The sequence below is a fragment of the Herpailurus yagouaroundi genome, unplaced genomic scaffold (assembly GCF_014898765.1).
Source record: "Herpailurus yagouaroundi ecotype Mexico unplaced genomic scaffold, PumYag 222, whole genome shotgun sequence".
Lineage (NCBI taxonomy): Eukaryota > Metazoa > Chordata > Mammalia > Carnivora > Felidae > Herpailurus > Herpailurus yagouaroundi.
In genome coordinates, this window is record NW_024412453.1 from 927,846 (window position 1) to 949,669 (window position 21,824).

Here is a 21,824-nt window from a genome sequence, read left to right on the forward strand (position 1 = left end):
TAGGGGTGGAGGAAGGGGAAGAATGCTTGACTTTGTTTCCCATTTAATCACATACATACACCACCACCACCACACCCGAAAAATAGGTTTCGGCTTTTTTAAAAAAATCTATTAAGTTTTTCTCTTCCCCAGCACATATCACTATCCAAATGGTCTCTTCTTTCTTTGTTTACACATTTGTCTGCCTCCAACTAGAATGTAAATTACATGAGGACGTTCTCTGTTTTGTTCACTCTACTGCATCCCTGGTATCTGGCATACAGTAGGTGCTCAATAAGTATTTTTAATCTGGAAGGTGGGGATACTTCCGGAAAATCAACAAGAAGCTTGACATCTAGTACCTGAAAGTGAACTAGGTCGCTGAGCAGAGGGTGGTTAGGAAAGAAAACTGAAAATGATTCTTTTGGAGGGAACCACTTCTGTTCCTGAAGAGGCAAAACATCCTAAGATTTTATGAGGATTCTTCTCTGTGGCTCTGTGGGTTGTTCAAACATTACAAACTTTATGCCAATGATGCTACAAAGGAGAAAGGGAGACCCTTATTACAAATGTTCAAACCCAAGGGATGCCTGGGTGGCTCAGCTGGTTAAACAAATGTTCAAACCTTGACCTCAGTTTAGCTAAGATTTTTACTCCATGTCCATAACAAGTGACAAAGCCAGTACAAAAATAAAGAGCAGTCACTTCCTCTTTTATGTTTAAAAAAGAGAGAAAGAGAAATGGGGGGCGGGGGGAGGTGGATCTTACTGAACTCTGAACTTCCTTTCTCATAACCACAACTTACTACTGACTTACTTTGGTACAATGATTGCCGAATAAATAATAATCAGGCACCTCGTTGGTGCTGACTTGATAAAGTTTTATCCAAAACTCTGCCTGGAACACTGCTTACTGATTCCACCCTTGAAAGGAGCCACACCAGGGATTCTGATTAGAAGACAAAACTGACCCAAGGCTACCATGAAACTCTGTGGCCGCTACAGCTCCACTCAAAGGACTGAAATTTTTCATGCCAAAATGAAACTAAACCCAAACCGGCAGGCAGGCTATTCTCAGGCACAAATCCACAGCCAGGTATCCTGGAGGGAGCCTGGATACTGAGTGCAGCCACCTGAGTTTGGGTCCAGGTCCTGCCATTTTCTTGCTCTGTGATGTTGGGGGAGTAGCTTAACTTTTCTGGGCATCAGTTTTCCCATGTTAGACAGAAAAAGGCTTTTGTTCCTGGTCCGGTCAAGCCAATGCCAACTGCACCCAACCTTCCTGTGAACGACAAATACAACTCTGGACAAAATTTTTAAAAGAGTAAACAAAAGAAGTCAGATTCTGGAGGGCAAGGATGAAATTTGTAGAGGGGGAGTGGCCTAGCTTTTACTAGGAGAGCATGCCAGTCAGCAGCAAGCAATAGCTAAAACTCCAACACCAAACCCTAAGTTTTTCTGCCTTGCGAAGCCAGAGGGCAGATTTCAGGCCAACCACAGCTACTGGAAAGTAGGAAGGGAATCTAAGAACAGAGAGCGCCAAGAGAAGAAGACCCCAAATGTGTATAAACTCTATCCAGGTGTCTGGCCGAGTCCTGAACCATGCATGTGTGGGACAACCTCAGAGAAGCCTCAAAGATAAAACAAATGGAATTGACATCTGAGCTGATGTCCAAGAGACAGTTATTGTCCAACCAAGACAACAGCTTACTAGGATGAAAATATCAACATTCTTCAGACAAACACAACTCAATCCCGTGTCTACAACATTATTAACACGATGTCCAGGATACAATCTAGAATCACTCAACCGACATAGGAGAAACCAGAACAATAGGAGCAATCTCAAGAGAAAAATATAATCAAACCAAAAAACAAAGGGAGGAATAATTGCTAGTCGGTTGGGGCAATACTCTGAAATTATATGAGAGTCAAGGCATTTGGCTGCAAGTAACAGAAAACCCATCTTGAAAAGGTTTAAGCGGTTAAGAGAATTTGCTATCTAACAGAACAAAGTTTCCAGGGAGGGGGCTGTATCAACGGTAGTTAATTCAGTGGTTCGATGACACTGTGAAGGACACAGATCATCTCCTCCTCCCTCCACCCTGCCATTTATGGCTGGTCAGCCCTGTCTTTCATGGTCAAACAAAGTTACCACAGTTTCAAAGTATGACATGAGGTAAAGACAAATCCTTTGTCCTGTGTCCCCTTCCTTCCGGCTGTTACATTGTCCTATGAGCCTATGACTCTCGGGGCCCTATCACAGCCTTCTTGGGACCAAGAGGGGAGATCCTGATGACACTTTGAGGATAGCAAAGAAATAATTGGGAGAATCCTGAGTTTTTGATGACCCTGATAAGCCCCAATCAGGCTAACCCTAGAGCCACTTCCCTTCAGACAGTTTGTTAAGTGTTCTGTTATTAACAACCAAAGCATCCTGTCTGAGACAACCACCAGAATTGGGAAAGTAGGAACGAGGTTGCCTTCCTGGTTTTATTAAAAAGGGAGACTACTGGGGTGCGTGGCTGGCTTAGTTAGTGGCGTGTGATACTCTTGATCTTGGGGTCATGAGTTCAAGCCCCATGTTGGGTGTGGAGATTACTAAAAAAAAAAAAAAAAAAGATAAATAAACTTTTTAAAAAGTAAAAAATAAAGAAATAAAAGGAGATCAGCATGCTTTAGAAAGATGTTTAAGCATGATAGCTCCAAACTGAGACAACTTAGCAACCAGAAAAATTAAAAGAAAATTGAAGAGATTAAAAAAGAAGAAGTAATTCCATGTTGTTCAATGTCTTATACAATTAAACTCTTTTGAGTACCACCAGTAATATGCGTTAGATATTTTGAGAAAAATATAGCCCTGTATTAATATTAATAATTCTCAAATCTCTACCTCCATCTCTGACCTCTTAATATTCCCAGTGGCCTTTTGGATACCCAGACCTGAGTATACCACAGGTATCTCAAATTCAACTGTCTTTACCCACAGAATTCACGGTCTCTCCCCACAGGCCATCCTCTCATCTTGAATTTACTACTGCTATTTATGATTCCTGCATTCATCAAATACCCCAACAAGAACTCGCTCAGCAGCTGACGATATTCATATGCTTTACTTCTGTGCTATGTGCCAGGCAAGGTCCTGCTCTGCCCCACACAGGCATTGCCATATTTGATCCTCACAACTCTATGAGGAAGGTACCCCATCCTTATCATCTACCCCTGTCTAAAAATGAGGGTGCAGGGGCACCTGGGTGGCTCAGCCAGTTAAGCGTCCAACTCTTGATCTCAGCAAAGCCATGATCTCACAGTTCGTGAAATCGAGCCCCGGGTTGGGCTCTGTGCTGACAGTGCAGGGCCTGCTCAGGATTCTCTCTCTCTCCCTCTCTCTGTCTGCCCCTCCCCTACTTGTGATCTCTCTCTCTCTCTCTCTCTCTCTCTCTCTGTCTCTCTCAAAATAAATAAATAAAACTTAATTTTTTTAAATAAATAAAATGAGAGTGCTAAGGACAAGACACTTGCATAGCATTTGAATCTAGATCTTTCTCTTTTCCCTACTTCACAAAACAAATAGAAACCAACGGGCAAGAATTTCTCAACAGGCCTCTAAGCTTACTTAATTTCCAATCCATTTTCCCTTTTCTGTTCATTTTAACCCATGCTCCCCCTTCTCCCCTCCCCCCTCCCCAAAGATGTCCTCGGGGTCCCCTTCCCTTACATAGACACCCTCTTGTCAGCACTTAAAGATGTTGGCCCACCACCCTGAAGTCTTCCTCTCCCCTGCCTTCTGTCTGCCACCTCCAAATCTTCTCTTCCTGAAGCCTGACATTCCTGGTGCTTCGACTTCCTCCTAACACGTGTCCCTTCTCTCACACATCCTCTCTCACCTCGCAGACTCACTTCCTCATTCCCTCACTGCCTCAACTTCCTCAAAACCCAGCCCGGAACTTGGGCCCCTTCTGTGCAGCCTGCCCAGGACCCTGGGAAGCGAGATGCCCCCAGTGTTCCCACCACCAGCACGATTACAACACGTACCACACTGTGCTACACATGTTCGATCTACAGGTCTTTCCAGGAGACTGGGGGCCACCTGAGAGCAGAAACATGCCTGGTTTCCCTGTACTTCCCCACACAGAAGGGGCGGCCAAATATACCAGCTGGACCACACTGTGCTATTTCTTCTCTGTTACTCTCCTCTGGGTGGATTTTGGAAAAGACACACAGGAATGGAAACCATGCCTTCCGTGCTCCCGCCGAAGGCTGATCAGGGCTCCTGGCAGGGTATGTGAACCGTGAGCTTCAGACTCAGCCAGCCTGGGATTGTCACCCTCTTCAAATACTTCTTAGCTTCAAGACCTGGGGCAAGTTACTTAAGGTCCCTGAGCCCTAGATTCTTCAGGGAGTTAAAATGAGACTTAGCTCCTAAGGTGCTTTAAAGGAGATCATGTGTGAGCATTCGGCTCAGCGCCTCAACAAATTAGAACAGGTCCCCAGGAAGCATTATCATGCCATGAACACAGCTGCTGTTTGTGACCCTTCCTTCCAAGTGACCCAAGACTTTGACAGTTCTCAACTCAGCAACAAAGATGCAAGGAAATCAGCTGACTGTGGTCATATGACCACCCCAAGCCCTCAGACCAGAAGTCACTTTCTGAATTCTTTATTTGGGGCTATGGCAAAAAAAAAAAAAAAAAAAAAATCCTATGGCCAAAAACAAACAAACAAACAAAAATCTACACATATGCAAACTCCCTCACTGGGAAAACAAAACAAAACAACAAAACAAAAACAAAACAAGCAAACAACAACAACAAAAACCCACAACGATTAAAGCACACATTTCTCCCACTAGGAGTTTCCACATCCCATCATTTTGCCAATTTTCCCGCTGCTGCTGCCTCTGGAGATGATCTTAGTCACGGTCACATACCCCAGAGCTGGCCTGACTGTTCTCACTCACCCTGCCCGGGACCTTCCCCACCACACAGCTCTCCTACCCTGAGCCCCTCACTGTGCAGGAGAACTCGGGTCTGACTCCAGTGGGTCTGAACTCAGTCTAGGCTCTGCAGTTCTTAGGAAAACTCTTTATCCTCACTCAGCCTGTTTCCCCCTCTGTGAACAGGAACAACAATCCTAGCAAGTCTTAGTGGAGGGTAAAGATTCACAGGGACACAGTCTGAGAAATGGCCAGCTCATCGCAAGCCCACAGATACCAGCTGTCTTTCCTCCCTTCCCCATCACGCTCAACTCTACATTCCTTCTATACAACCCTGAACTGAAATCTATGTTTCAGTCCTGACTCTATGTAACTCTGGAAAAATCTTCTTAAAGGCACTATAACAGAAGCAACCTTATATGGCTCTGCAGGAATTAAATGAGTTAATGTACAGGGGCGCCTGGGTGGCTCAGTCGGTTAAGCGACTGACCCCTGATTCGGGCTCAGGTCATGATCTCAGGGTTTGTGGGTTTGAGCCCCGATGTCAGGCTCCACAGCAGGCAGCACAGAGCCTGCTTGGGATTCTCTCGCTCTCCCTCTCTCTCTCTGCCCCTCCCCCGCTTGTGCTCTCTCTCTTAAAATAAAAAAAATAAACTTAATAAATAAATAAATAAGTTAATATACAAAAAACACTTAGAACAGTGCCCGGCACATAGCACATACTCAATAAACATCAACTCAAGTGAGCTGCATTTGAAAGCCTTATTTGAAGATGTCCAGGAAATAGCTCCTCTCCCAGCTAAGAGAGCCCTCCCATAGGGATTACAGAAGAACATACACATTCACCAAAGCAGGAACAGGTCTACCCTCGATTTCATTTTTTCCCTTGCACTTGACTTTTTGTCCCATCTGGGGCAGCCTGACACCCACTGGGGGCCTCGGGCACCAAATCAGAGAAGGTCTGAAGGGGAAAACAATGAGACCAGCTGTCATTTGGGCCCCCTCCTATCGGGAACCCCAGAGAACATAAACACATACTGACCTCAGCCCTTGGAAATCCCAGCTGGAGGCAACCACGGGGATACGGGGATACGAGGCACCTCCTCGCAAGCATGCCGTTCCCAGGTCTCCTGGAAGCTCTGTGCAGACCTTACCCAGCTCCTCCTCTGTGCTGATTCTGTTCGCAGAACACTTCTCTCTCAACCCACAGTATCCCCCAGGATAATCAGTTCCTTCTCTCTGCAGGAGCGGGACGGCTCTATGCTAGCACTAGAGACAGTACTCAGGTCAGGACAAGTAGTTCCACTGAACCCAACAATTCCACTTTCAAAACCTCTTATCCTATACTTAGAATTCTATTCGGAAAAAGAACTCTCATCAGTGACATCTGAAAGCTCAAAGATACCGATCAAAATAATCTTGGGATATTGTGACGGAGTGAAAATACAACCTCTAATTATAAAGAATTCAAAATAATGCATTTATATCCTCTCTAGAAAGAAATAAAGCCTCCACAGTCCGTGGGCCAATTTCACGAGCCTCCAGGGCCTCTGCTCTATACTGTTCACAGTGATTTTCAAACCGCAGTGACCATTGCCCATAGTGAGAAACACTTCACATTTGACCCAGTTCACGCGTGCCTACGTACGCGCGCGTGAAATAAAAGTTTTATGCGGCAATACTTACGCTTCCTGAGTATTATCCATTCTGACAGTCTTCTATTTGTTCATGGTGTTCATGACCTACTAAATTGATTTCATGACCCTTCATGAGTGACGATCCAGTTAAAAAATACATTTAGAGGAATTCAAGAAAACTCATCCCTGAGTGGAGCTGCAATGAGGCGTAAGGGTCGAGGGCAACGAGGCATTGAAGTCACAGAGTCCAGGCTTAGAAAACAGGCTGGCAAGACAGGGTATAGGGGAAGTCAGGTCAGCTATGTGAACACCAGATCTCCTTCCTAGGAGCTGGGTGGCCGTGGGCAAGCCAAGCTCATGCCCTAGGCTTACTCGGATTAAGACTCTCTGTAAATAATATTCTGGTGCTGACAAGATACGGTCTCTGAACCCAGACAGCAAATAAATCAGTTCTGTGAAAGGGCCAGTGAAACCCCACGGGCTTACTAATGATCAAGAAGACACAGTTTGGAGCTAACCTCTAAAAGACACCTGGAAGCATGGATTGGATTCCTCCTCACCCCTCTATGGACAAGGTACTCCTTCCCCCTGCAGCTGGGGGTGTTGAAGCCTAACGCTCACAGGTGCATCCTCCCTCCCCATGGTCATGCCACCTTCCCAAGAGCAGCCTTCAACCAATGTCTCCTTGGTGCGGGTCCCCATCATCCCACCTCTTTCTTTTCTAAGTGTATTTATTTATTTTGAGAGAGAGAGAGAAAGCAGGGGAGGGACAAAGAGGGAGAGAGAGAATCCCAAGCAGGCTCCACGCTGTCAGCACAGAGCCCAATGTGGGGCTTGAACCCACAAACCATGAGATCATGACCTGAGCCGAAATCAAGAGTCAGGAGCTTAACCGACTGAGCCACCCAGGCACCCCCAGCCCCCGCCACCATCGTCCCACTTCTGAAGGGCCATCCCAGCTCCAGTCATGGATTGGCTTTGGTCTCTATTACAACTACTGCACCAGGGTGCAGCCAGCCTCTTTCCCTGCTTCCCTCAATCCCTCATGCGTGTCGTGCCCCAGACCTGATTCTCCAATAAGCCACCTGCGTGCGGATCTTCATCTTTTAAGACAAAGCAGCAATGATATTGGCCAAAGTCACAGGAGGAAAACTAAGTGAAAATGCTGACTTCAGGACATTTTTCCGAGGGTATTTTTGAGACCTTTTTTTTTTGTTTCCAGAGTTAACATTTAACGAGCAATCACATGTCTTTGCATACCATGTCTCGTTCGATCTACATGGTGCCCTGGGAGGTAGGCTCAGGATCCTCACCTTCATCCCACAGACGAGACACCAAAGATCAAAGAGGCTAATAAAAAAGGACTCCACACATGCTCGGCAGAGGAGCTGATGTCTGACCCCATGCCCTTGACCTCATCCTATCCCACCACAGCTCTATAATCACACTGGCCACACTGGATCACACAAATTCACTCTCGTGTCTGTCTCTTTGAGGATCTCCCCCCCACCCCGCTCCCCCCACAAGGGCCAGGACCTCATGTTCCAAATCTCAAGCTCTTGGTGCAGCACCAAGCACAAGGCAGGACCCAGATGGTTGGGAGTAATGGTGGCAGTATTCAGTGGCGATGGTGTTAGAATTCAGCGTGTCCTGTGTGCCAAGCCCCGCGCTGTGCCTGTTACACAACAACATATCATTTGGCCCGCCTCTTCCCTATGAGGTAGGTGCTCTTATCAGGTGCAAGCAGTGGGCACTCACTTAGGACCCGCCACAGAAGCCAGTACACTTCAGCAGACGCACTCTGTATGAGGGTATGTTTTCTAGAGCTAAGCAGTCATGCGGGCCTGAAATTGGTCTGGTAGGTTCCCCAAAATGCCAGCCATACTTTGCAGCTTCTCCCAGCAAGAGGAAGAGCCCATTTCCTCCTTTATTTCCTCCTTTAATTCTGGGATGGGCTTGTGGCTTGCTTTCACTGACCAAATATGTCACAAGTGACACTGTGCAACTCCAAGCCGAGGCTTCAAGAGGCCTTCCAGCCACTGCTTTGTGCACCGGGAACACGCTCACCTCCGTGAGACGAAGCACAGGCTAGCCTGATGGAAGACGAGAGACCACCTGGAGAAAGGCCCCGGCATCCCAGGCCCATCAGCTGGGGCCCCAGACGTGTGAGCCCAGCCAGCAACCGCCAACCCCTGTCCAGACCAGAAGGGTCACACAGCTGAGCCCAGCCCAAATCACTGACCCACAGAAAGAAGAACTAAATAAAACGGTAGTTATTTTAAGCCACTAAAGTTTGAGGTGATTTGTAACACACAACAGGTAATTGATTTATTAGATGTCCAGATAGCCAAAAGCAGAACCACCAAAGGATTCGTCTACAGGAATGGTGACAAATAAGCAAAAGAAAAGAACATAGAAGTGTTTATGACGTCCACCGGCAACCAGGAGAGCCAAGAATTCTGACCGGCTGGCAAACTACCACTTGTGACAAGCACCAGACTGTTCTAATACCTAAAAACAAGGAGAGTGCTTCTTCATTTCATACTTTGCAGCAAAACAGACCAGGCTCTCCCCCAAACATACCCTCATATGTTTGATAAGATGAAGAGGTCTAGAGTTGCACATCTGTTTTTACTGAAGTCAAGTGAGAGATCAAATCGGATACATCATCCCAAAGGAAAAGGAAATCACGGCTGTGGGGACCGGGGCAGGGCTTGCTGTGTTCACCTACATGTTTTCCCACCAGACAGAGCTGGCTGACATGTGCCAGTGCCCCTCGCAGTCGACACAGCCCTCCCTGTGCCAACAGAAGGTGAGCAGAAGTGACATATGTCCCTTCCAGGCTGGAGCAGTTAGGAAATGAGTGTGCTTTTGGGGCACCTCAGTTAGTTGAGCCTCCGACTTCGGCTCAGGTGGTGATCTCACAGTTCGTGAGTTCAAGCCCTGCATCCAGCTTTGCACTGATGGTGTGGAGCCTGCTTGGGATTCTGTCTCTCCTTCTCTCTGACCCTACCCCGCTTATGCTCTCTCTCGCTCTCTCTCAAAATAAATAAATAAACTTAAAAAAATAAAATAAACATTAAAAAAATTATTAGAAAAAGAAATGAGTGTGCTTTCTCATGTTTTCTCCCCATCCATTGGGCTAATGGAGAGAAAGCTGGAACCCTCAATGACTGCGTGGAAAAATGCCTGACCAGGATCACCCACAATGGTCTGGGCCATGAGAAAGAAATCGCTTTCTGTTAAGCTGCAGAGACTTTAAGGCTTATCTGTTACAGCAGCTTTAACAGATTCTTACTAGTACATTAACTAGCATAGATGTTTTGTTTTTTTCTTTTAATATATTTTCAATGTTTTTATTTATTTTTCAGAGAGAAAGACAGAGCATGAATGGGGGAGGGGCAGAGAGAGGGGGAAACACAGAATCCGAAGCAGGCTCCAGGCTCCGAGCGGTCAGCACAGAGCCCGACCTGGGGCTCCAAGTCACAAACCGTGAGATCATGACCTGAGCCGAAGTCGGACGCTTAACCAACTGAGCCACCCAGGTCCCCCATTACAGACATTTTTAAATGCAAGCCCTAAAAACAGTTTGAGCTCCAAGTTTTCCGTGTATTAGCAGAACTAAATTTTTTGATGGGAAAATTGTCAGAATGCCCTGGCTTCCTGGTTCTACAGTTTGCACCCGATGGGCAACATTGAAATAAGAAGCAGATGTCCCCCCAAGAAGGCAAACGGTACCAGCCCTCAGTGACTGACTCCAGAAGGTGCTCGTCTCCCATACAGATGTCACTTCTGTGTGTACAACTAAAAAAGTCCCAGCTGATATTTTTGAGGTTCAGCCTCAGTGATTTACACTTGCTTTTTAAATGTTCTATTAAGGGGCCCCTGGGTGGCCCAGTCGGTTAAGCATCCAACTTCGGCTCAGGGCATGATCTCCGTGAGTTCGAGCCCCGTGTCAGGCTCTGTGCTGACAGCTCAGAGCCTGGACCTGCTTCAGATTCTGTGTCTCCCTCTCTCTCTGCTCCGCACCCCTACTCGCACTCTGTCCGTCTCTCTCTCAAAGATAAACATTAAAAAAATAATAACAAAATAAATGTTCTATTAAAGTATAGTAACAGAAAAGTGCTTACAAGTATACAGCTCAGTGAAATGTCATGATCTGAACACATCAGTGTAACCAGCACTCAGATCAAGAAACAGAACACTGGTGGCATCCCAGAAGCCTCTCTCAGGGATTACCCCCTGGTAATGGCTGTCCTCCCTTCTGACCCCTCTAGTTACTTTCACCGGCTCCTGAACATCAAGTAAACGGGATCATACAGAAGATACGGTGCCTGGCTTTTGCAACTGTCGCTACCCCTGGGAGAGTCATCTGTGTTACACATAGCTGTAGTTTGTTCCCGTACGTTGCTGTAAGATATTCCACTGTCTGTCCACTATTCTGCTATTAGACAACTGAGGTGGCTTCTGGCATATGTTATATTGGAAGACATTCTTTTCACTCCAGTCCACCAGGGCCCATGATGAACAAAGGCAGGGACTTCAGGAGAGGAACTGTTCATCTTCACAGAGAAACACAGGCAAAGCATGAGACTGTGTCCCCAAGTTAGCAGCATTCACATATTTTTGAAAATCTTCCCAACAGGCTCTATGAAGGGCAATTTGCTGGGGGTGGGGGGAATGGGAGGGGGAGAGTTCAAACAAAAGTGATCAAAGCCTGTAAACTAGAAAGTGATATAGTTCTCATAAAAATCACAGATCAAGCCATAGAAAACTAGCACCAAAACCCAAATCACAGGACTCCCTCTTACAGTCATTTCTCCCCTATACCATTCGTTCAGTCAACAGGTATTTACTGAGCACATCTTATGAGCCAGGTTTGGAGCTGGGTACTTGAGAAAGAACAGGAAGTGAGACAGATGTGGCCCCTATTCTCACAAAACTGACACTCTGGTGGCAAAGACTAAACACTCAAACTAACATACAATTAGAAAATGTAAAGCTGACAAGGAGTTATAGGATTGTACGAGGGGGGACCCGGTTTGGAAAAGCAGGGAAGGCCTCTATGAAGAAGTGACACTGAGCTGAGTACTGAAGGAGGAGTAGGAGGCAAGCTGGGGGAGAGGAGAGGAAAGAGCAGTTGAAGCTGAAAACAGAGCATGTGCAAATGCCCTGGGGTAGGTAGGAGCTTATCATGGTTGAAGAAGACAAGTTGGGTCTTCGGCTAGAAAGTGAAAAGTGGGTAAAAGGGAGGTACAAGTGAGGTTCATGAGGACCCAGGGCAGACAAGGACTTGCAACTCATATGAAAGACTCTGGACTTAATCCTGGGAAGAACAGAAATGCCAGCCATCAAAAGAGGTGTATCTGGGGTGCCTGCGTGGCTCAGTCAGTTAAGCGTCCAACTCTTGATTTCGGCTCAGTTCATCATCTCACGGTTCATGAGATCAAGCCTCAGGTTGAGCTCTGTGCTAACAGTGCAAAGCCTGCTTGGGGTTCTCTCTCTCTCTTTCTCTCTATCCCTTTCCTGCTCATGCTCACAAGCACATTCTCTCTCTCTCTCTCTCTCTCTCTCTCTCTCTCTCTCTCTCTCCCTCTCTTTCCCTCAAAAATAAGCTTTTAAAAAAAGAAGAAGAAAAAAATTTTTTTAAAAACATGAGTATCTAACTGAAATACAAAGAGGTCCCTCACCACTCTATATTCCAATCTTCCTTCCCTAGGCGCACTATTTGGCCCAGATAGAATTATCAATACTCCCAACCATACATTTTGCCATATACATAAAAACAACCCAGATAACTATTGAAATTCTCATTTGCAGCAACGCCAAAATTCTAAATAATGGCCCCCACTTTGGGGAGGGAAAGGAGATCTTCAAAATATGGTTAGCTCCTAAAAATCACCCAAGCGCACCATCACAAGACTAGAGGCAGTCCTGCAGACTTCACCCTCCACCTTCACCCACATTATTTGGCAGCTTCTTCTTCAACCCAAAAGAGCACGTAAACATTCCATCTGGAGGATGAAGGGAATTCAAAATTTAAAAAGTGAAATGGTCAGAAATCTATTTAAAGTTGAAATGCCATCAACACGTTTTCAAAATGAAGACAGCAGATGGGACCATCACAGATCTCAATTCAGCTTCTGAGGTTTCCCACAAATTAAAGATTCCAAAGCCAGGAAACTGTTGCACAGAAAACACTGTTGCTCACCCGTGTTCCTGTCACAGCTCTGACCCCAGCTAAGAGTTTCTCACTCAGAAACATTGTGAGTTGCACCTGCACCTAATACTATTGCCCACAGCGTGGAAACACGTTCATTCTTGCATCAAGTCCTTGACTCAGGTTCATTGCACTTGCCTCCCCAACGGGATTATAGAGTCAGTAAGGACAAGACGGCACCCAGCCCCAGGAATAAATGCAAACAGCTGCCATTTATCAAGCGCTCAGTGCACGTCAGGCGAGGCACTAAGGAATTACTGGACGTGTGCCCTCTAAACAAGATACTATTGTTTCCTTTTACCTCTAAAGCAACAGAAGCTCAAAGTGTTTAAGGAAATATGTTCCTCGGCCCTGTACCAAGAAGCCAAGATTTGAGGCAATGCCTTTCAATTTCCAAAGCACAAACTCCTCACTACCCATGCAGCATGGGCTCCATGAACACGTGTTGGATAAGTGACAGCAAACGGGCGGGAGAAAGGCAGTGGGAGGATTCCTTTCAGAGGAAAAATCATTTCCACGGCCCTCTCCGCCTAAGGATGCAGGGAAGAGAGATATCCCTATTGTTAGAACCGTAAAAATAACCCAGTAACCACTTCCCAAAATAGAACAATCAACAATATGACTGACACGAAAATCCAAACGTCTCTCTACAACGTGAGACCCTCAGTGCTCCGGTGACACCCCCCACAGCCTCTAAATGATCATTTCAGCTTCTCGTACCTGCCCTCCAAGCCCACAAGCCTGGAATTTCGGGATCTGAGTCACAGCAATTACTGTTTCAAATGCGATTCATGCTCCTCTTTTTCACACGTTTAGCCACTTCCCTCACCCTCTTTAGAACAATGACAACAAGCACCTCCTAGTCACTATCCTGCCTTCACAAGGTCCAAACCCTCCTATATGACGTTGATCTCCAAGCGCCGCCCCTCCCCGACCCAAGCACACCCTCCTTCCCATTCCCTGCATGTGCTCTGTTCTCTCCTTTGTGTGTTCAACTTGAGTTGTCCTCTGCGTGAAACACCCTTCCCAGCCCCCAGCCTCCTGTCAATCTGGGAACTCCCACTCCTGCTGTAAGATTGTTCCCAAATGGTACCTCCTCTGTGGAATCTTCTCCACCCCTCCCAGGAGTGAGGATGTCATCCCACTTCTCATTTATGTGGCAGAACTCACTGGCCATGTGCTGTTCTCCCCACAAATGACCAGGAAGATCGTCAAGGGCACAAGGATAGATTCCTCTCCAAAGCCCATACTGCAACAGGACATTTTACAATACATTTCTTCTAAGTTATTTATTAGTTACTGTTCTTCTTCCACTAGAATGTAAATTCCATGAGGTCAGGGACTCTGTCTGGTTCACTGCTCTAGTTCCAGTGCCTAAAATAGTACCTGAAACATGGTAGGCACTCAAATATTTGCTGAGTGAATGAATGGACAGATGGACAGATGGCTAGATGGATGGTGGAATGGATGGATGGTTGGGTGAATTGATGGATGAATGGACAGCAGATGGAAAAATGGCTGAATAGACGGATGAACGGATTCGTGAGTGGGTTGGTGGGTAGATGGATGGAGAGATAGATCGTTGGATCAAGCAGGATCATGCTTCACCAGCCCAGGGTCATAGAGTCATGGAGACAGAGCAGGATTTGAAATCAGGCCTATCTGATTTTTTGAGCCTGTACTCTCAATTCAATTTATACTGCCTCTCTAGAAACCCAAAGTCTGGTCACTGGAGAGCAGCAAGATAAAAGAAGAAAGAGTCTAAAATTCCCGCCCCCCCCCCCCACCTGGGAACATGGTTATTGTTGAGCTAAATTAATTTCCATCTACTTAGTAAATGCCAAGACTCAACAGGAAGGCATCTGAACCCTCCTAGTCTGGGTCTCAGTTCCCCTTCTGACTCAGTAGGGCAACGCTCTGTGTGTGGGCTGAGGGAAAAGGAGACATCCAGGAGGCACAAACAAGCAAGACAGAGGACAATAAAAAGTAACAGCAACAATACCAATAGTAATATTAAAAGACTGATACTCCTGAATAAAAGCCACCGTCTCTTCCAAACCTCACTGGAGCCTACAATTGTGATGTCTTTCAATTCTCGGCTACATCGAGTTTTCTTCCAACACCAACCATTTCCAGAAAAAACAATGATGCTCCTTCTCTATTCACAGGAAGGAACAGCCAGTATGAAATTAGACCCAGAGGTAAAACAGGACGAGGCTTGACATTAGGCAAAAGTGGGTGTGGGGAGGATGGTTTAAGGGTAGAAACTAACATGCCCCTATGTGCTCATAATTCCCTGTAGTTCTTTTATAATAAAAAATAAAAAGCATCTATTAAGTGCCCAAATTTGTGTTAAAGAGGCACTAAAGACATGTTCGCACCAAACCGAGATCAGAAAAGATGGAGATCATTTTCTGCATGTGATCAATGAGGCTTACTGTGAAACTACTTACAAATTACCTTCCAAATGAAAGCAAACACCGCCTAAGCCAACAAAACGAATCAGCTGTAGAACATTGGACCTCGACCCAGGGTAAGGAAGGTATCTGGGAGTCAAGGCGAGTAATCCTGTGTCCCTCAAAACTGGCTTTCAGTTCAGATGCCTCTCACTGAAATGCTTTACGCTCCCTTTTTACTTATTCTCAACCTGTCAGCTCAAACTTGTTCCTCCACCTCTGAAATGATCTGATTTTTTCTCCACCTCAAACTGCAACCCCTAAAACAAAAAGGAAGCCAGTTCATTATCTGAGTTATTAGCCAGGAGGTGATGGAAGTTCTTTGTCGAACTGGGAGAGAAGCCATCTTCAGGTAGCTATCTGATTCTACTAAATATTCATCTTACTCGCGACCATGGCACAGGTAAAGATTCAGGGCTTCTCTGCAGAATGTGACGGAGATAAGACCTTCTCTGTATCTTCACCCAGGATATGAGCAGCTTCACACAATACAGATTTTTTAGCTCTGGCTCCCTGGCAACTCAGACTTTCTCCAATTACTTCGAAGGATGGGAAGTTATTTGCCTTTCGTTTTTGGTTTTTCATTCTCAGATCAGACCAAAGAATTCCCTGACTCCACCCCAACCACTGCATAGGGTAGCATCCCCCTTATAAATTCTCATGCACCCTGTACACTTCCTACAAAGTGCTTAACAAAAGTAAGCTTAAATATGGTTACAATGATTGGTAGAATATTGATCTTTTAATGTTTATTTATTTTTGAGAGAGAGCTCAAGTGGGGGAGGCACAGGGCGGGGCAGGGGGGACAGAGGATCCGAAGGGGGCCCTACACTGACAGCACAAAGCCCAACATGGGGCTTGAACTCACAAACTGTGAGATGATGACCTGGGCTGAAGTTGGACGCTCAACCGACTGAGCAACCCAGGTGCCCCATGATTCACAGAATATTTACACTGTATACTATGGTGTAAGCTACACCATAGTATTCCTGCCATCTAAAATAATTCCTGACATATAGAACTTAATGAGTGAATATTTTTTGGAAGCATGAATGGATATATAGAATGATAAATGGATGGAGGGATGGATGGAAATGGATGGATGCATAAATGCATGTAAATATATAAGGTTCCTACCAGATTTTCAAGCAGCCATCACACCTCCAAATGCCACATGTAAACACTGTGGATTTTGTATACCCTATAAAAAGCCCAACAATCTATCTATATAATATCACACAATTTTAATGGAGAAATAGGATGAGTCAAGCCAAAGGATCCATGAAATTAGATCAAATGCCAAAAATGATGAGACCAAGCTTTTGAATGCATCATCCAGAGATGGTGAAATATTCAGCTGATCCCTCTACCCACCCAAGAAGTAATTAGACTACAAAGTCAAAGGAGCAGAACACGGATTTTAAATTGTACTTAGTAGTAATTTAACTACCTGTAGCTGAAAAGCATCAAAAGGAGATGCATATTCTCAAAACTGTGACATACTGATGTATTTACATATGTTTTTTATATACACACATGTGTGTGCGTACTCACAGAGACAGAAACAGAAAGCTAGGCAGAAAAAGACAGAGAAAGAAGAAAGACTCCAATAACAAGAATACATATAAATAACTGTCAAACCTTTGGTTCATCCTTTGACCAATTACTTTCTCTGTTATCTTTTTCTTTCTTGACCCAAAAACACCATAAACATGCTGGACGTGGTTCTAGGCAGGACACCTGGAGTATCACCAGTACTCAGAAACAACATATTTTTTTAATTACTTTCTAAGAACCTGCATATCATATCAGTTACATTTCCAAAGGTGGCATTTTCCATATTTACTTAGAAAGGCATTCTGTTGCCCAGTGACAAAGCTTTTTGAGTTTGCCCTGAGTGCTTGACAGCTCAAAATGAATTTACTGTTGCCTCTCCAACAAATCAGCCCTCCTTTTTAAGACCCAACATTAATTCACTTAAATATTTTTTTAATGTTTGTTTATTTTGGAGGGAGAGAGCGCGAGCTCGCATGACCAGGGGAGGAGCAGAGACAGGGAGACACAATCCAAAGCAGGCTCTGTGCTGACAGCAGAGAGCCCAATGTGGGGTTACCGGTTTTTAAATTTTTTGAATATTTAGTTATTTTTGAAAGAGAGCGAGCATGCATGTGAGCAGGGGAGGGACAGAGAGAGAGGAAGAGAGAAAGAATCCCAAGCAGGCTTCCTCACTATCAGGGCAGAGCCTGAGGTGGGTCTCAATCTCAGGAATCAAACCCTGAGATCATGACCTGAGCCAAAATCAAGAGTCAGAGGTTTAACTCATTGAGCCACCCACGCACCCCTCACCTGAAGATTTTTATTTCAAATGGGACTTTGGGCCTAAAATCCCACTTCAGGTGGAAAAAATTAAAAAGTCAAACCATCAAATACAAAGTCAAAGAGCTTCTGCCTTTTACCCACATTGAACCCTCAGGACACATTCAGAAAAAGCTAAGAGGTAAGCAGAGTTTCACTCACAGTCCTCTGGGATCTGCTTCTGGAAGGGAAATGGAATAACAGAAGGCTGCTCCAGTAGCTCACAGCCTGACTTACCGATTGTACAAAAAACAAACCAACAAACAAAAAAACAAAAAAAAAAGCCCTCTTTATGAGAAAGTCCTACCTAAAGTATAAGATATCACATTATAAGTTGCCAGGGAAAACTATGCCAAAAATAAAATTAACCTTTGATTCAGCTTTAATTGTTGTTTTTAAAAAGAGCACACTTTAATCTCTATGTGTTGACTACACACGAAAATAAACTTGTATCCCATAGAGTTAAACGTGGATAAAAACGGCAATGTTTGAATTCATGCAACATTTTGGGGTTCTTAAAGAATAACTTCTATTAAAAGGTTAATAAAACCGCTTTCAGATCTACACAGGAAAGGGAAGAGCTGGCTTACTCATTATAATCATCCCTGCTAGGTTTTCATAGTCAGAAAACTAGTGAGCTGGGGTTTTTCTAGAGAGTCCCTGACAAGTTGAGATCTTTCTCACGAGGAAAGGGTGAGAAAAGAGAATCTAAACAAGCCTGGCTGGCTGAGCAGTGCACTCACTGGTGCTGCCCAAAGTCTATGAAGAAACACATCTGAGAGGAAAACCTACCTAAATACACAAAAGTGGCCTAGTCATTCAATGACTTCCAGAATGAGCTCTCCCACTTTGACAGAGTTTCCTACCATGAATCAAGTAATAATGATCGTCTCACTTAGAGTCATGGATACTTACTGTGGATATTTCTCTTATACCTTGGTGTAGACCATAACTCTATGAGATAGGTACTATTAGCCCCATTTTACAGATGAGGAAACTGAGGCCACTACAGGTGGACGACTTGCCCAAGTTCACAAAACATGTAGGTGGCAGAGCAGAGATTGAAACTCAGTTCTACCTGACTCTAACCCCATGCTATGAATTCTGAATCTCTAAATTGTATTGCTTGCCTGTTTATACTAAAGTGACTTCCTTTAAAAAAAAAAAAAAAAAAACATCAGTTTTGGGGCTCCTGGGTGGTTCAGTAGGTTAAGCATCTGACTTCAGGTCAGGTCATGATCTCACAGTTCATGAGTTTGAGCCCCACATTGGGCTCTGTGCTGACAGCTCAGGGCCTGGAGCCTCCTTCAGATTCTGTGTCTCCCGCTCTCTCTGCCCCTCCCCTGCTTTCTTTCTCTCTCTCCCTCTCTCTCTCTCTCTCTCTCAAAAATAAATAAACATTTAAAAAAAATTTTTTTAATTAGTTTTTCTCTGCCAAACTGCAAAAGCTTCTTGGGGTAAGAGTCTAATTCCACCCAAAGTCTTGTTTTCATTACAATTAACACACAAATGCAAGTTCTAAGGTCCTCTAAAGAATGCCAGAGGGGGCGCCTGGGTGGCTCAGTTGGTTAAGTGTCTGACTTCAGCTCAGGTCATGATCTGGCGGTCCGTGAGTTCGAGCCCCGCGTCGGGCTCTGGGCTGACAGCTCAGAGCCTGGAGCCTGTTTCAGATTCTGTGTCTCCCTCTCTCTCTGCCCCTTCCCTGTTCATGCTCTGTCTCTCTCTGTCTCAAAACTAAATAAACGTTAAAAAGTTAAAAAAAAGAACACCAGAGAAAAGTCAGCCTTGCTTCTCTGAGGGTCCCATTTATTATCCAGAATTTAGTTTCATAATACAGATGTTCAGCCCTAGCACTCTGTCACCAGAGGCCTTAAGCTACCTCACAGAGAGTGGTTTTATAGAACATAGAGACCGTGAGTAACAAAAAGGGGAGAAATTTTATGGCAATCTAGAATTTTGTCCTCTAGCAGTACAAAAACAAGGAAATCTATTCATAAGCTCCCCCGATCACACAGAAATCCATGATTTCCCATGGCTGATGGACTTTCCATCCTTCCTCCCTCAGCCCATCCCAGCATCCCCAATTTCCATGGCAGCACGATGGAGCACGGAGGCTCAGGGGGTTCCCTGCCTTAGGATCATCTTACACAACTCCTACCCAAGAATGGCACCGACCAAACCCCCTCTCCCCTTCTACTTTTGAAATGGAACACCGCCACCCTAACTTGTAGCCAGGAACAGGACAACTTGAAATTAACACCACATTTTCCATATACCCCTTTGTAACATGGTGTGGGTATACGATTAAGTTCTAGCTAATAGCTCAGATGCAGAAGTATCTTGCAGCAAGTTCCATAAGGGACAGTGAGCATGTGACCTTTGCCTGTCTTTTTACCCTTTCCTCCTTCCTGCTGGCTGAAACAAAGATTTAATGACTGGATCCTAGCATCCAGTCTTAGACCTTCTAAGCATCTAGCATCCTTCTTAGACCATGAGCTAATTGTCACCTCCTGGATGGTGGAGCAGAAAACTGAAAGGAGATAGGACCCTGGGCTCTGGACCTCTGACTAATGTAAGAAACTAAAACCTTATGTATTCTTGGGGTACCTGGGTGGCTCAGTCAGTTAAGCATCACACTTCAGCTCAGGTCATGATCTCACAGTTCATGAGATCGAGCCCCACTTTGAGGGAGTTCGGGCTCCGCACTCTCTCTCTACCCCTCAAGGGATTCTCTCTCTGTCTCTCTCTCTCTCTGCCCCTCATTCACTTGCATGCTATTTCTCTCTCTGAAAAATAAATAAATAAATAAATAAATCCTTATGTGTTCTCTATAAAATGTTGATCCCATTTTAATTGGGCGTACTTTCAGAGGAAATCGGTGGTGTCAAAATATTCAGGTGGCTCCAAAATCAGTCCCAGGCAACTCTGAGCAGATCAGAAGATAACCTTCTCCCCTTCCTGGACGCCCCCCTCCAACCTAAGCATCTCTATGTCAGGGGCTGCCAATCCACCCTATCCCCTCTCTCTTGCTCCTTCCCACTCCAGCCCAGATGGAATAAACTGCCAAAACAGTGACATGGGTGACCAGATGTTCACAGCTGGATTTCAGCTCTCACCTAGTAGCTGGTTCCATGGCAAAGCAACTCTCTAGGGGCAGTCTTCTCTCACACCAGCCCCCAACTTGGGGGATCTGGGGGACAATCCCAGGGGCTGCTCTTTTCTGAGCACTTACTCTGTGCTAAGCTTTGATCCAAACATCTCCCATGCAACAGCTTTGGGCTACTCAGCAACTTTTTAAGGTAGGTCCTGTTTATTGGACCCATTTTTTTTTAAATGTTTTTTTTTCAACGTTTTTATTTATTTTTGGGACAGAGAGAGACAGAGCATGAACGGGGGAGGGGCAGAGAGAGAGGGAGACACAGAATCGGAAACAGGCTCCAGGCTCTGAGCCATCAGCCCAGAGCCTGACGCGGGGCTCGAACTCACGGACCGCGAGATCGTGACCTGGCTGAAGTCGGACGCTCAACCGACTGCGCCACCCAGGCGCCCCTATTGGACCCATTTTATACACAAGACACCTGAGCTCAATAACACGGCTGGGAAGCCTCGAAGCCAAATTCAAACCCACAGTGACCTGCCTGATGGCCTATACATGTACGTGCACTACCCTACACTGCCCCTCAGGGACAGGAGAAAAATAAAGGTGATTAATAATAATAATAATAATAATAATAATAATCGTAAGTACTTCTACCTCTGAAGTTGCCGTATTTGATGAGAAACTGTAATTCTGCTTTACTCTCACTATACCAGAAAATTCCTACCACTTTCCAGGCTTTGAAAAACAGGATCTCCTGCTTCAGGTATGTCATCACCTACACATCCAGAATGACTTCCCCAAGCATCAGTGACTGCAGAGCGGGTGGGAAAGCAGCAATAAAAATGTTCAAAAATCACCCTGGACACCAGCAAGAGACAAAGACAGAAACAGATGCATGGAAGTGAAAGGTAACCTCAAAGATCATCTACACATTCCAGCACTAAGACACCACTGATATTCTGCTTCGGGGGCCAAAGTTCTACAAAACAATCTGTTTGCAAAAGAGCCTAAGCTGTTGCCGCTTTAAAGGGATTTGGAAAGACCTGAAACTAACATAACGCTGGACGTTAATTATACTTCAATTAAATTAATAATAATAAAATTAAAATAAGATCATATAAAACTGGAGGGGCACCTGGGCA

At 45.1% G+C, this 21,824-nt stretch overlaps 1 protein-coding gene across 2 annotated transcripts in view; it reads right to left on the minus strand.

The window, feature by feature from the left end:
* The window catches only part of PRKCB (protein kinase C beta), a 328,287-nt gene extending 306,817 nt beyond the window's left edge, over positions 1–21,470 (minus strand). Inside the window, exon 1 of one of the 2 annotated variants that reach the window (XM_040458748.1) lies at positions 21,337–21,470. In XM_040458748.1, the coding sequence (XP_040314682.1) occupies positions 21,337–21,454 (118 nt within the window). In that variant the 5' untranslated portion in view covers positions 21,455–21,470. The remainder of the gene's footprint in view (positions 1–21,336) is intronic. The other variant, XM_040458747.1, reaches the window with a different exon arrangement.
* Positions 21,471–21,824: the final 354 nt, after the last annotated feature.